This window comes from Struthio camelus, chromosome W (genome assembly GCF_040807025.1).
Source record: "Struthio camelus isolate bStrCam1 chromosome W, bStrCam1.hap1, whole genome shotgun sequence".
NCBI classification, from domain to species: domain Eukaryota; kingdom Metazoa; phylum Chordata; class Aves; order Struthioniformes; family Struthionidae; genus Struthio; species Struthio camelus.
In genome coordinates this window covers 36,089,254-36,105,627 of record NC_090981.1, presented here as the reverse complement: position 1 = coordinate 36,105,627, position 16,374 = coordinate 36,089,254, and the positions used below count along the sequence as shown (strand labels likewise).

Genomic DNA, 16,374 nt, shown 5'->3' with positions numbered 1-16,374 from the left:
GTACTAGAAATGACTCTTCAAATCAAGGTTGAAGGACGCTGGCATGGTTATGTGTGTAAGCTTGTACTATTGCTTTCTGCATGGATTCTATTCTCTGGATGAACAGAAGAGTTCAGTTTCAAAAGGCTGGCAGCCAGCACCTCACAGTAGTAGTGAATTAGAATGAAATCAAAGATGCACTGTGCTGTGAATGTGTTTGTACTGTTCTATAAATTGTAGCATCAGTCTGTAGGAAAATAGAGCATGCGAGAACTTTAATGGAAGTATAGATATAGAAATATGGTCATAATCATTATACTTATTACAATTGGTAATAGCATGGATAAAATAGTCAAAATAATTAGCTGTATCCAGGTTGTGTTAATTACAACTTAGTCGTATTGTTAAGGCAGTTTACATTTTAAACAAGAGCTTTAATTGCATCCATATCTATAAATGAAATTTTCAGGGCATTGTAAACAGTATTTTCCTCTCTTGCTCTAGGGCCTCCTTCCATAGGCCTTAGAAGTTAAATATAATTCTAAATTAGGTCCACAAAATGGAAGCCAGTGTATATCGTGAAGAATATGCCTCCAAAGAGGACAGATGGGTAATAAAGAAGCAAGACAATCTTGTACCTGCTGAAGCTTCTTCATATTTTTTTTTTTTTTAGGAGCAGCTTCAGGTTGAATGCCTGCCCATATCTGAATAGGCCTGAATTGAGACCAAACATAAATAAAGCCAGATGTCTGTAGTGAAATCTGTATGACAAAGAAAAGGCCTTGGTCTTCTTGCTGAATGTAGGTGGAACAGGCCATGGAAATTGTGTGTATGCTTTGTGAAAGCATATATATATATGTATACTAGGGCTGTTCATTTTACCTGGTAAGCACAAATAGAAATCAGCTGAAAAAAATCTGGTTGTTGTTCTTTCCTCCTGCGCAATGCATCCTCTTAATGGCAGATGTCATCCCTTCAGTTAAAGTGCAGCTACACAGCTATTGATTTGGTGATTGGTATGACTGCAAGGGTAGAACCTCCAGGGCATGGGGCATTGCGGTAAGCCTGTGTTTACACTCATATGCAGTGAGAATGAGACCTTGGGGATTTGGGAAACTCTTAAATAAGCAATATACTGATAAACTCATTACAGTTTGTGAAAGTGAGAGTAAACAAATGACTGTTTAAACAGTCCTTATGCCTTAAGTTTTTTGAGTCATGATTCACATGATTTAGGATACCAGAACAGACAAATACACACACACACACACACACACACACATATATATACGTGTGTATATACATATATATATACACACACACATACATACACACATACTCGCTTGTTATGACTTAAATCCTAATCTACTATATGTCATGTAGCAAAACTGAGGCAGTATGAGGTTTCTTATAGGTCCAGTGACTTTTGTGGTACAATATGAATTTCCACAGGCTGAAAATCTGTCCATGAGTATATTTAGAAAATGATGAAGCTCTGAGCTATGAAAGTGATTTTTCAAAAATTGCAAATACAAGATGGTTTGACTATTTAATTGTGAAATATCTGGTGGTTTTTAATATTTTTGTGTACAAGAGATTACTTTCTTGCAAAAACTGAGCTAATCATAGAAGGCTCATTCATTCAAAGCCCCTCATACTCTCTAAGCACCTTAAATTCAGGGCTCAGGTGAGGTTTATGTGTTGTGGATTGCCCTCTGCACTGGAATGCAAAGAAACACTAATATACTATCTAATGTAGCTGTTTTTTCTCCTAACTTGGTGATTTGTTTGTCCTGTGGTTAGTGTCTGCTTCAAAACTATAGCTATCTTTCTTACTTAAGCAAATGTACTATTAAGTAATATATGTGATATTATATCAATTATCTCTTTCAGTGTAAAAGGTTGAGTTTCTCTTCAAGGGTTTGATCAGACTTTGTTTTTTGAAAGGGAAAAAGTTGCTTGAAAATAGGAGCAGAATGTTGGAATAAGTGCTGCTGGACACCTACTGCTAGTTTTTATTGCTTTTCGAAGTATGACATCATACATCTCCTGCTATGAATAACAAAAATTAAAATAGCCTCCAAAGTTAAATAGGTTATGGGTTAAACCTGGAGGAAAGGTGCGCTGTCTTGTAAGAAGCACTGTGGAATTTATAATGTGGCAAATCCTACTTTAATACTGTTCTTTAGATCTAGGTCCTGCCACTAATTGAATCAGTAAATAATCCTGAAAAAATTAAAGATGGGGTCAACATTGAGTAGAAACCTAGGAAGCAAATTGAGCAACATTCCACAGGCAATTTTAATTCACCTTTTCTGAGATATTGTGATTTAAAATAAAAGCTTTTTAAAGAAGTATGGTTTTAATAGGAATAGTAATACAGATTCACACTTGCCATTCAGTTTCTCATGTATCTTTCAAAAAGTGTCTTTCAAAGCTTTTCAAGATAAAATTTCTCTAATAATCAGTCATTTTCCATTAAATTTGTCATAGGGAAATTGCTTTTTCTGTACCTGATCTTTGACAGAAAGCGTAGAGATTGCATCATAAAAGCTGCCAGGGCTTATCATCGGTGATAATATGGAACTTTATGTCCATAGATAACTGTTGTGGGCATTCTGAATCGCCTTTTTTGTTCTGACGTAAGAGCACCATAAGAACTGAAATAGGACTGAGCTGATCCTGTGTGTGGCATGGAATTTAGAAGTATTTACTTCTATGATAAAAGAATGGTACATGCACGTTGCTAATAATACCCTGTTTGTGCAATAGTCTTGAATGTTGTCAGAGTACAGTATGGGCCAGCAGCTCCCTCTGAGCCAGGAGTGAGGGAGCCAGCAGGGCAGGGCCTCACTGGTCCCATCCCACTCCCCCCAGTGAGGGAGCAGGGCAGGCAGGGGAGACAAGGGCAGCTCCGGTCCTGGGCATCAGGCAGGCTTGTGGTGGTGGCTCCAAGGTCAAGCTGGGAACATGAGTCAGAATCAGGCTAGCGAGGGTAACGAGGGTCAGACATAGCTCCACGAGGGCTAGGCCGGACAGTCAGGTCATGCATGGGTCATGGTCCAGATCAGCAGGGCCCGTGGCCAGACACAGGCATAGCTGTGGCAGAGCTGCAGGTAGGCACACCTACAATGTAGCAACCCCTGAGGCTTTGGGTTGGGTAGAGGCTCCGGGTGAGGCTGGTCAGGGCAATTAAGGTATATTAGTGCATTTAGGGCCCTGACAGATGTAGGCTTGCATTTATGTTCTTGATTAGGGTCTAAACAGCATGCTGAAAGCTTTAATTGGATGTTTGAGCCATTTCTTACAATATGCATAGGCTTAAATTTAAGTATGTAAACACTAAACTGAACCAAAAGAAACATTATTTTATAAGTGGACAGAAGTCTGTGGGATCATAGTGTAACGTAAAATTATTACCATGTAATTGTTCAAAACAGTGAATAAAAGCTGGCTCTTTTTTTTCCCCCCCTAGAAAAAAAGCAAATCTATGAGAACACGTGACAGTGGATGTTAGGAATGTACCTTCCTAATTTAGTTTCTTTCTCTTTTCTTAAGCATGCTTCCTACTGATTTTTTTATTTTACTTTTATTAGGGCCCTATAGTGTATGTTATGAGAATTTATATGCAAGTAGCTGACACTGTAGATATTTAGAATCCTATTGTGTATGCCGTTCGCTGTTCACTTAATAGCTACTCAGAGTTGGAAATCTGAACCTAGGTGCTTCTATTCCATTTTTGCATAGGCTAATTTATGAGTTTTTCAAAACTTCTAATATGTCACAGCAGTGATAGAGGTGGGACTTGGATGGAGAAATCTCCTGAACAGTGATTTTCTTTAATAGATGATGGGCTGAATCTTACTAGTTGCTTCACTTTCCAAACTGAACGTTCTCTAGCTTCAAATGTAACTGTCACTATGACTTTTTTAAAGTAATAATCTGTTCTCAGTCCTTTCAAAGAACACTTGGAGGTGCAGACCTCATGATACCTTGTGACTGTTTCATTTGTGTTGCCCTCTTGGGATTTTTATACTGTTACCAATATGTATTACAATATGCTGTTAGAATCCAGTAGTACTCCTCAGTTCATCTAAACAGAATTTGTTGTCTGGGTCTTATTCAGTGTAACTCCCTGAAGCTGAAAGGGGTATTATTTCTGGTGTGACCTTTCAGTTTCTGATGTATTATTATGTTTTAAATGTTTAAGCTTGGACATACATCTCAAAAAATTATCATTATGATTTATTTGTATTCTGTGTCAGAAATTATATTACAGTCAGGTTAGTGATATAACTGTTAGTGTTACCAACTCTGGAATTTTTTCATTGATCTTTTTATTACATTTAAAACATTGCCAATTTTTGAATACTTTTGCATATGTTTCTGAGGGAAAGGAGAATCTCACTATATGTAGTATCTAAAGTCTAGCCTCACTAGAAAGCAATGACAAATTTCCACTAATTCAGATTCCCTATTTAAAAGAGTGTGTCTGGAAATGTATTTACTTTATTTTCTCAAACTTTTGAGTGAATTCTTTTCTACACTGAATCAGAATCTGTATTCCCTTTAACGTTAGTGGAGTCTGAATTTTACTGTGTAAATGTTATGGTTATTTGTTTATGATGTTTTGATATAAAATACAAAATTTTATATCAAATGTGTCTATTTCAGATTAAGAAAGCCAAAATGCACTATTGCCATTGCAGAATAATGCTAGCTGTTCATCTGACTAGATGTGATGATTTTAAATGCTTGATTAAAACTGAACTGATTAGAAGATACTCTTTTCTTTTGTCTATTTTTCTTTGATAATTTAATTAACTGAAAAATTATCCTAAATAAGTTTTGATGTGATTTCCTGCCAGAGTAGTTTTTGATATGTGCCTATTACAACTCCCACTATGTTTATCAATTTATGTCATTATTTTGGCATATCATAGGGGCATATAGATTTTTTTTTTGGTAATGGAAGGGGCTAAGTAATTACAAATATGATTAAATAAAATTTACTCAGCTGCTGCGATTTGTGAGCATGTACAGAGCTTGGCAATAATGTAGCTCTTAGAGGAGGGCTTGTTAGGGAATGCCTTGAATGGGTCCTTACATGCTGAGTTGATCATGGGGTTGTCTTCCCTAAGTGGGAACTGCCAAACCTCTTACTAACGTTTGTCAACAGAAAAATGCCAAGCAAGTAGGGTTCCCATAAAATGAACAATATTAGCTTTTGGAAAAGCAAAAGAGAGTTTGGGTTTATTATTATTCTTTTCTAATATTAGTATTGCTGAAATTCTGGCAAATTGTGCTTCCATTCCTTTCCCCATCCCCTTTCTTTCTGTATTGACAGGGTAGAGACAGAAAGGTTTGTCGTGTACTTTGGGTAAGTGCAGTGAACTCTGTTTTGTCTTCAGTGAATCAATACTTTGTTTTAAAAGTGGTTGATTTGGACAGAATCTGTCTTTATAACTTCTTTTCCTCTTAAGAATCAGGCCTTTTTCATCTCCTCAGGCAATGCATGCTTCCCCTTCAGTTTCATTTGATGGCATGGGGTTCTGGCTTGAAGGCATTTCTTTATCTTGGATCTGTGAATGATAAAAGTTATGAATGCATGGCTCAGTATTTGATATTTGAGCTTTTAATGCAACAGATTATTTGCTTTAAATTGTCATAAATACTTTGCTTCAACTAAAGGATTGAATTGATTAGAGTTACACAAAACAAGTTTTCTGTGGTCAAAGATGAGAGAAGTTGTTTATTTTTTGAATAACCTATGTATATTTTGTTACTACATTATTGTTACACAGATATATTTTTTTTCATATGTAACAAACATGGGCAGGTTACCCTATTGAACAGATGTTTGCTGCTTTTTACCTTGTATCCTGTTTTGTAGCCTTCACTGTAGGACAAATCGATAAAAAGTTTTGTTTTTTTTTTTTTTAAGTTATTTATGGAATATTCCTGGACACAGATATAATAGATCACATAAAACATTTTTTCCCCCATGAAATAGTTTTTGGTGAAATCTGGGTGGTAGTACAGAGGAAGCAGAAATGTACAATATGGGAGACCAAAATTTCTTTGGAAATATGTGATTATTAATGGAATATCAGATTATTTAAGTGATTCTGGAATATCCCTTATGCTTTGATCCAACTACAAATTAACACTAAATTTAACTTGAACAGATGAAATTTAACTTTAACTTTTTGCTTGTACAATTCTCTTTCTGTACCTGGGTGTTATGTGCATGTATGATTAAAAGAACAGAGCCACCAATGATCATAAGTAACCAGAAAAAAAAGGTACTTCAGAAGCAAAACTCTTAAAAAAACTGATAAAATATTCTGATGCTGTGCCTTATTTAATTTATTTTATTCTTTGCAGGTTAATACTGGTGTTCATAATTTATTAACCAAATTCATCATTATTCTGATATCCTTTTCATAGTTATGAATGTAATTACAGAACAAGATTGCCACTAAAAAATAAATCCTACCTTCCTTTCTCAGGGTCAGTGTGGAAAATCAAATACTGAAATCTGGGTTTACTAGCTGTGAAATTACTATTTTGGAAAATGATGATCCAGGAGGAGTCTTTGAATTTTCTTCTTCTTCCAGAGGTCCCTACAGTATCAAGGTAAGTATTTGAGTAATTGCTCTTAATCATTATGGACAACATAGTTTAGCAGAGTGCTAGAAAAATGCTGTTTTTCTTTTTTACAGGAAGGGGAGTCTGTTGAACTGCAGATTGTTCGCTCTAGAGGCAGTCTTGTCAGACAGTTTCTACGCTACACTGTAGAACCAAGAGACAGTAATGAGTTTTACGGAAGCACAGGAATTCTGGAGTTCAAGCCTGGTGAAAGAGAGATCGTAATTACTTTACTGACAAGGATGGATGGAATTCCAGAGGTAAAATTTAACATTTTCTCTCTTTAAATTGTGTTCATAGGCATATTAGTTTGGCAGTTCTTAAAATACAGATGGTTTCAGCTGTAAATATTAGTAGTTTTTCTGTAACACTTCCAGGCTTTTTTTTTGTTGCATGTGAGAAAAAAGCGGAGAATGAGTGACTAAAAGACCTATACAAAATAGTTGTATACTACATAAAAGCATTATAGATGACATCAGTATGAATCAGGTCTTGTTGGGTCTGCCTGAATGATTTTATGATACTTTTTTCTTCCTCCCCCCCCTTTTTTTTGTTTTAAATCCCAGGGATATGCAGCATTTGGGGCACATTTCTGTCCTTGATGTTTGCTTTCTGCTTCTCTTTAGCCTGTTCCCTTTTCCGTGCGTCGTCTGGTCTGGAATCCATCTGGAAGTTGGCAAGGGTGTGGTTCCACCACATGATAAGCTAATAAAAATCATGGGTGATATGATCCTGCACTCTTCCTCACCCTACATACACATTCACATGCCACTTTTGCATAAGCAGACAGAATCGATCTGTCAGAAATCTAACCTTACCAAGTACAAAAAGTTTTAGGCAGGATCTTGTCAAAGGACCGGATGATCATCAGTCCTGGACTGAAGGATGGGCGGATGATCCTTTGACCAGGAAATGAAGAGATCACAGCAACTCTAACTTAAATTGGCATAGGCTGCTGTAGAACTTCAAACTTATTTTCTCTACACAGTCTGCAGGGAAGACATGTAAAAAGGGTCTGAATTCCACTACAGAAGCCAGGTACATAAGTTAAGCGAGTAAAAGTTGGTCAATAAAGCACCAAGTTCTTTATTAGATCTAGCCTTTAGTTCTTCATCCTTACGTTGAGGTAAAAGTATTTCCCTGCTTTATATGAGTATTATGAGACTAGCTACATCATAGGGGTTGAGATTCTCAGTTAAAATCATCGGAATTGTTGTGTCAGGACTAAAAGAGAAAACGATTCGTTTATCTAGTACTCTCTCCAAAAGTGGCCAAAGGCAGATAGAGAAAAGTACATGAACAGGACACGTGTATAATGCCTTTTCTTTAGAATGCCTTCCCATGGTCCAATGATCTGCAGTCTGGAAAATGTCCTGAACAAGAGGTGGTGTCTTTGTGTTTAATCCTCAGTGGATTTTTCTTCTATGAATTGATAAAATTATGTTTTTAACCCACTTAACTTTTAGCATCCATAACATTCTGTAGTATGCAATTCTGTTGTTTAATTGTACTTTGTGTGAGGAGCCACTTCCACTTTTTTTTTTTTTAGTAGTAGCCACCTGCTAATTTCACGCAGTGCTCCCCAGTTCAGCCCAATGGTGGCCTTAGAAATACAGAGATGCAATACTTTTTTTTTTTTTTTTTTTTTAATATTCCCTGAAACATTACCTGGGAGGAATTTCCTGGAAATATATGAAGCACAAAGTCCTATAGATTATTAAAGCAAACTGATATATTGTTTCTAAATCATTAAGCTGTCAATGGTTCTAAAGTATTTATTTGTTCTGTTACAAAGCAAGGGAACAAAAATGTTAAATCTTAGGGAAAGGAACACTTATCTTTTGAGGAGTATTATCAATATATATGTATTAATGAATTATGTGATTCTAAGTTAAGTACACATCGTAAGTCTGTGCTTATAGTAATGTTAGATTTTTAGAGCAAGTGGTTGTGCTATCAAAGATAGAAAGTTTGAATAACGTGTTTTATCTTATGGGAATGTACAAATGCATTATGCATGTAGAAGTTACGTATGCTTTATCCTGGAAAGCATATGATTTCCTCCTCTTTAAATTTGCTTCTCTTTCTGCCTGGTTAGTGACTATGGACTACAGTCCATTTTCTTTATGATGTAAATGTTGAGCATATATTCTTATTCTGACCAAGTTTCCCTCTTCTAGCTGGATGAGATCTATTCTGTGGTACTCAGTGGCTACAGTGAAATGCCCGGCAAGTTGGGGAGTGCCACGAGGGTGAATATAACCATTCTGAAGAATGATGATCCACATGGTATAATTCAGTTTCTGCCTGATGGACTAACAGTAACCATAAAGGAAAGTAAAGGAGAAATCATCTATGCTGGTAAATCTTTTTTGTTAAAGTTACTGCTATACCCATTCTTAACATAAAGTGCATGAAACTTTTTAGTTAAGTATTTCTAGATTCTAAGTAGGTAGACATAGGTATGTGTCCTACTGGAAAAGTATGTAATTGTACAGTTAAGGCTTAAATATCTGAAGTACTGTTTTGTGCAAGGTTTGATTGTCCTTGACTTCTATAGGAATCACAAAAGTTGAAAGTGCACAGGATTTTTCAAATTAGGTTTTAAGAGTAGAGGTAAACCTTCTGACTTTTTTTTTTTTTTAAATGATATACAGTGATGGGCAAATTTGAATGGATTTAATAATGGGTTTCCTTTTGTGTAGTGCTCTCACATTCTGTTGATTTTGCTAGAAATGAATTTGTTTATTATTTTCTTTCCTTTTTCTTTGGTTCAGCTCTGCTAACTTTTTTTCTTTTCTGCTCTTCTGTATGTTTGCATTTTGTAGCTACTTACAGAATTGTAAGAAACCAAGGAAACTATGGCAACGTTAGTGTTTCTTGGGTTGTTGATCCAGCAAGTACCAATGACATCTATCCAGAACAAGGGATTATTTTCTTTGATAACCTGGAGTTTTCAAAAAATATCACTGTTTACTCACTGCCAGACGAGGTAAATATTTTTACAGCATTTTGGTGTGAGATTATGGGACAACAAGTAAGTGCCAAAACATTAAAATTTAAGAGGAGGGAAGGAATGTCTGTTTCTAAAGAAGCTGATGAGTACTTGTAGGAAAAACAAAAAGAGGTGCGTATAATTGAGGTTAATTAAATCATAAAAGAGTTTCAGAAGCTGTGCATACCTCTAAACAAAAAAATTAGAAGCTGAGAATAATTATTTTATATATAATTATAATTATATATAATTATAATATCTTAAATTTTAAGATAGAAAAATTCATTTGTACACGACTCATTTTGATAGCTGAAATTTTACCTTTGATCTTATATGTTGTTATGTATAAAGTGGTATAATGAAGACTGAGAATTGTTAATAATAAATAAGTAAAGCTGCAAAAATAAATTCTACATATCGGAGGCAGGAAGCTGCAAGATGACTTTTGCAGCATCTGTACCACAGTGGAGATAAAGGGAATTATTTACAAGGAATTTAGATTGATGATGATTTATCTGTAGCTATTTGAACTATCATGTGTCATCCCGCTTAACACATTTAAGGATCAATGAACAAAAACCAGCACTCAGAAATCTCTGGCTTGTTAACCCTCGGCTGTTCATTTTCTTCACTGTTTGCATGAAAGAATTTTACTTTATATTGCTTTCTCTTTTAGCTACCTGAAGAGATGGAGGTATTCATCATCAGCTTATTCAATGCTACTGGTGGAGCCAGGCTGGGCAATATAACGAGTGCAATTTTACAAATTACAAGGAATGATGACCCCATTTATTTTGCAGGTTAGATTTTACTGGGTTTTTTTACAGGTAAAATGCATTTACTGCCTAAAACATGTTTTAATCACAGAGCAGATCATTAAGAAATCTTTATCCCAATGGAGCTAGTGTAAAACTTCCATGTTTTTGCTGTGTTGAATTTGGATTTGTTTCCTTTAGGATCTCTGCTTAGTTCATTTTATGATTCCCTTTGTTGATGCTGAGACTGGTTAGGTGGCTAGCTACATGAATATTCTCTTGTACCTGTAAGTATTTCCGTAATCTTTACCAAATATGCCTTCTGTTTCATTGAGGAGTCCTCCAAATAGGTCAAATGTAAGGAGCTCAAGCTTGAACTTAGGTAGATTTCTTGCTTGTGTATTTTCAGAACCTCTGACAGTGAGGGTTCAAGAAGGAAGTGTTGCAAACTTTATAGTGCTAAGAAATGGATCTGCTGATATTGCTATTGCAGTCCAGTATATTACTCTTAACGGAGATGCAACAGCTGAAGATGGAGACTTTGTTCCCAGTGGAAGGAGCAATGTCCTTTTGTTTGATGTTGGGGAAAGAGAGCAGAACGTATCGGTGTATATTAATGATGATGATGCCCCTGAAACAGATGAAATGTTTTATATCATCCTTTTGAATTCTACAGGTAAAAATAATGATTTCATGTGGGTATAGTAACTGTCACTTTGTTTTGCTGCAATTTCTTATCTGTTGGCATTATCATAAAGTAATATATTTTTGACAATATTATATGAATGAGATTTGCATCAACATTTCTATACAATCACTGTATACAGTGCTTTTAGATTTTCATCTGAAATTGTTTGACTGGAAACAAAAATCAGGAGATATTGCTGAGACCTTTTCTGCAAAAATAACTAGAGTGAGAGTCTCTTTTCAAATGTAAATGCTCCAAATTGGATGGGGTTTTGACTTGACTACGAAAACTCAGGGCTTAAGAATTTCAGTACTGCAACAGTCTTAGGGAAGAAGGGGTTCTTCTAGATTTTTTTGGTTCTCCAGGGTATACTAGGCAACTACCTAATTTTTATAAAAACAAACACAGAGCAGCCTTGTTTTGCAGAAAGAGCATATAAACTGGTGTCTGCTTTTCTCTCTATAGTAGTGAAATACATACTTTTTTTTTTCCTTCAATGTGGCATTATAGTTTTATAAGGCCTTATCTAAATGGAAACATATATTAGAAGTTTCCTAGTGGACCTTAAAAATAATTTTGTATTTATGTATTTTTTAGCATTCTTGCCTAATAAAAAATCATAAAAAAACTATTGTATTTATGTATTTTTTAGCATTCTTGCCTAATAAAAAATCATAAAAAAACTATTCAATGTACTTCCTTCTATTTGTGAAATAGATGTCATGGAATAAACCATGATTGTTGTATAATATGATAAGAAAGTATAAGAAACATGTTAAGTTTCCCTCTGCTTACCTGTTTAATAAACACCTCCACCTCAAAAACTAGAGACTTAGTGGGAGAGTCATTTGCAATTTCTTTAGCAAGTTTTAACCCTTTGGTTGTTATTTATGATTCTGTAGCTGAGTGGTAATAACAGACTGTGAATGCAGTGGAAGTCTTTGCAATGCAAAGCAAAGCTGATTTGAATAAGCTATCAAAACAACAACTAACTTGAAGAGTTTGAACTTCATAAAACAAAGGTAATTGCAGATAACCATCAGACTAATACCTTTGTGTTAGACTTTGTGACAGGCTCACAAGGTAAAATACCTACCAGAGATTCAGTTCAAGATTAGGAAACATAATGTTAGATTTCTTCATTTAGGTATCTGCAAGCATGCTAAGTGTCTTAGCTCTCTCTCCTTACATGTGGTGATATAATCTTTACCATCAGTGGAGACTGTAGAGTGATTCAGGTCACATGGAAGTGGACAACCTGTGGCTGGTCTATGAATTGCTCACAACACTTTGTTGATCTCAAACTGAACCCTGCCTCAGATGATTGGAAGTAGGCAGCCAGAAGATGACAGGAAAATTTTAAGCAGCTATCTGATTATAGGGCAGCTAGTCTGTTTCCCTAGCTCAACCAGCAGTCAGTGTGGTGCCCAAGTCTCTTACAGTGCACCATTTTATTTGTTTACGTAAAGCTTAGGTAAGGGATTAGACAAAGCCATTCCTCTCCATAAATTTTCTCTTCTGTGATCTCTTTCCACTTCCCTTTCTTCAGGGTCTGCTGTTAGTATTTCTTACCATTCTACAGGAGACACATGATGACTTTTCTTCTGGCACACTGGTCCTACAAGAATGGTTAATCATGGTGTCCTTTGCCTCTAAAAGGAGGATTGTACCATTATGCATCCTCTCTGGAATCACTAAGAATACAGTGTATTTCTATACAACTTTTTGAAAGGAAAAAGCTGATTTTGTTTCTGTGATCCGTTACATATTTTGGCCTTGTATAAAGGTACAGCCCTTTTCTCGATTTAGACAGTTACATTGGGACTGTTGTCCTAGATGATCGCTAAAGGACTCTTCCTGCATGTTCTGCAGTTCTATAGTTCAGGGAAAATACAGATATTAAGTATGTGAAGTTTAAAGCATGAAACAGTGTGTTTAATTTGGAACAAAAGCTGGTCTAACACTCTTAAACTGGGTGAAAAATGGAACAGATGTACATTGTTTCCACATCTGTGGAATTAGGAAGGATGTTAGGATTAACATCCCTACTGTGTGAAGCTGTGCACAGAGATCCTGCTAGCTTCCCCTCTCCTTCACAGATTTTTTCCTTTCAGACATGCTGTGATCTGGGTGTGAGTAAACTCTTAGATATTGTTCTTAGCTTGTATTTTGCTCAAGTACAGTGTTTCTACTCCTAGATCTAAAGGAGGACTGGGGTCTCTGAAAACATCTTGTTCTTTTGACTTGACCAATTGGTCAAACACAAAATATTTCCTCTCATACAACCATTTCTATTAGCCAGGAATAACTATGTGAAAGAATCACACCCAAATTAGAATCACACACCCTCTCTGTTCACCTCGTATATATTTTTGCTGCAAATCCTATGTCTTGCCCTCTGGATGATATAGTATTTAGTACATGTATTTTATTCAGAATTATCTGTTACTGAATATCTCAAACATTGATTCTTTTCTTTTCGATTCTTTTCGATTCTTTTCTTTTCGATTCTTTTCTTTTCGATTCTTTTCTTTTCGATTCTTTTCTTTTCGATTCTTTTCTTTTCGATTCTTTTCTTTTCGATTCTTTTCTTTTCGATTCTTTTCTTTTCGATTCTTTTCTTTTCGATTCTTTTCTTTTCGATTCTTTTCTTTTCGATTCTTTTCTTTTCGATTCTTTTCTTTTCGATTCTTTTCTTTTCGATTCTTTTCTTTTCGATTCTTTTCTTTTCGATTCTTTTCTTTTCGATTCTTTTCTTTTCGATTCTTTTCTTTTCGATTCTTTTCTTTTCGATTCTTTGCATAAACAGGAGTTGGTGTGAGGGGAAAAGGCTCTTGGTTTTAGAACTGCTTCCATTTCTGATTCCAAGATTGTTTTAATATAAACAATCACCCTCTTTTTAGGAGACACTGTTATCTTTGAGGCTGGAAGGGTTACAGTTATTATTGAAGCAAATGATGATCCTAATGGAATTTTCTCCTTGGAACCTATAGACAAGCCAGTGGAAGAAGGCAAAAGTAACATTTTTTTGTAAGTAACTTTTAAATAGTATCTCTGCACTTTTTGGAACTGTAGCATGTGATGCTTTATGGGTAATGCTTGATCTAATCATATACAAGTTTGCATTCATAATAATGCATTATAAAAAAAAAATAGATTTTTTGCAACTTACTTTGAAAACTTTCCTTAAAAATAATTTATATTACTGTATAATTTCTGGGTTTTTTTTTTTGCTTTATCTGCTTATCTCTTAGGCTGAAAATACTGTTCCCTAGTCTGACCTCTGAGATTACTTCCTTTCTGCCACTAACATGTATTTAAGAATGGGAAGGGTTAAAAATGAATTTATTTGTCAAATTCCCTTTTCACATTCAGTAAACTCAGTATGGGATTATAATTTGATGAAAATGCTGAATTTGACAAGAAATCTCCAGGCAGGATGTAAAGAGAAGTTAGGTCACAATAAATGTGATTGGATAAAAGTGTAAGTAGGGAAGAGGCTGATTTCCCGCATTTTTGAATCATCTTTTTCTTTATTGTTAAGTCTTGAAACAGATACTTTTGGCTGTGAGAGTGAAAGGTCTTGATTTATGTTACATATCTAAAAAAATGAAACTTTTGAGAAAAGAGGATATTAAGTTCATTGTAGTGTTTGTTTTTAAAATATTATAGATTTGTTTCTGCTATGCTGTTTTTGCTTTTTTCCCTTCCTTTATCATTTTATTTCCAGAAGAGGTGTTTTGGATTTTACAGCATGAAGAATGATGATTTGAAGGAAATATGCTTATATACAGGTGCATTATGGAAGCATGGGATACCAAGGTCACCAAGATTTGAGGACCTTGCTCAATCCGCATTAATGAAATTTATTTGCTAGGAAGCTCTCTCTTCAACACTGCCAGAACTTCAACTACATAACAGTTTAAAAAAAAAAAATCTGTATAGTGCAGTACCATATAACCGAGTTACTGAAAATACCTGTGGCAGCACAGAGTTTTATAGGAAGTAATTCGAGTTACTGCAGCTGTATAACACATCTGAGTTAGAATGCCCTGCTTAATACCAAAGAAGAATAACCTGCACTAATTCTTCTGCTCAAGTGAATCTCTTTGCATGGCATTTCATTTCACCATGTAAACTAACAGAAACAAACTTCTTGTTTGTAAAGTACACTTAGTTAATAAAGGCACTGTAAGTAGATGCTTCACTTTTTATATGTAGTGCTTTTCGGAAGTTCGTGATACTGTGTTACCAGATAGCTAACCAAAAAAGAAAATCTTGTTTTGGTAGACTTCATTCTTAATCTGGAATAACCATAGATTCTGCAAGACATAGAACATTACCCTGATTTAATACCAATATAAGAAAGAGTTTAAGGAGGATTGATGACCAAAGGGAGAAATATTTGTGATGAAATGTAGGCGACTGCCTTCCATGTCTAAAAGTAGTTGAGTACATTAATTTTTCATGTTAACCTGTTGAACTACTATACATTTATATTTATTATTTCTGTAATAGAAGTGCAAGGCAAACTGATGTGTAGCTTAACGGTGCTACTTTGCACAGTCCTGCGTAAATTACTTCTTTTTAAGGTATGTGTGCTATACACGGGAATAGAATTGTACTGTGAAACTATAGGCCTTCAAAGCAGACTGGCAGTGTTTATTGTTTTTATTTATTTAGAACACTATATATTTTCACTGTAAGAAAGATCAGTGCCTTCATGTCTTCTGTTCCTATTGAATGCTGAAGCATACCTGCCATCAAGTTCACTCTTTCTAAATCACTGAACAGGGTTTTGAGACATAGAGGGCACTTTGGCAATGTTTCTTTGACCTGGCAGCTCTTTGAAAATGACTCTGCCCTGAAGCCAGGAGAAGAGTTCTATGAAACTTATGGGACTATGTACTTCATGGATGGTGAAGGATCAAAGCCAATAACACTTCGTGCTATTTTGGATAGAATTCCTGAATTCAATGAATTTTATATTCTAAAGTTGGTGAATGCTTCAGGTAATGTCTTATGTATAACCCTTTCCCTTTATATCTGATAGAAAAGAATTATGTTTAATCAGTAAAAAGAAATCAACCCTGAAAATAGCTTTGCCTTGAATTATGTCTTGATATCCTATACTTTTTTAAGTTTTATTTTTCATTTAATCTTAATTTAGGTGTATGAAAACAGTTACTGAGTTCCTGAGTTACTGTTCTTAAACACATTTAGCTGGTCTGACCTCTATAAAGGATACCTCTTGATGGTTTTGAAAATGCGGGTCATCTTTTAGAGGAAGAGAAAATAAAGATATT

General features: G+C 35.2%; 1 protein-coding gene across 1 annotated transcript in view; it reads left to right on the top strand.

Moving 5' to 3' along the window:
• The window catches only part of LOC104150173 (adhesion G-protein coupled receptor V1), a 273,763-nt gene that overhangs the window by 30,460 nt on the left and 226,929 nt on the right, over positions 1-16,374 (top strand). Inside the window, exons 12-20 of the mRNA XM_068926389.1 lie at positions 5,327-5,359; positions 6,492-6,618; positions 6,705-6,890; positions 8,811-8,991; positions 9,459-9,622; positions 10,302-10,425; positions 10,790-11,056; positions 13,972-14,098; positions 15,863-16,080. Of these exons, the coding sequence (XP_068782490.1) occupies positions 5,327-5,359; positions 6,492-6,618; positions 6,705-6,890; positions 8,811-8,991; positions 9,459-9,622; positions 10,302-10,425; positions 10,790-11,056; positions 13,972-14,098; positions 15,863-16,080 (1,427 nt within the window). The remainder of the gene's footprint in view (positions 1-5,326; positions 5,360-6,491; positions 6,619-6,704; positions 6,891-8,810; positions 8,992-9,458; positions 9,623-10,301; positions 10,426-10,789; positions 11,057-13,971; positions 14,099-15,862; positions 16,081-16,374) is intronic.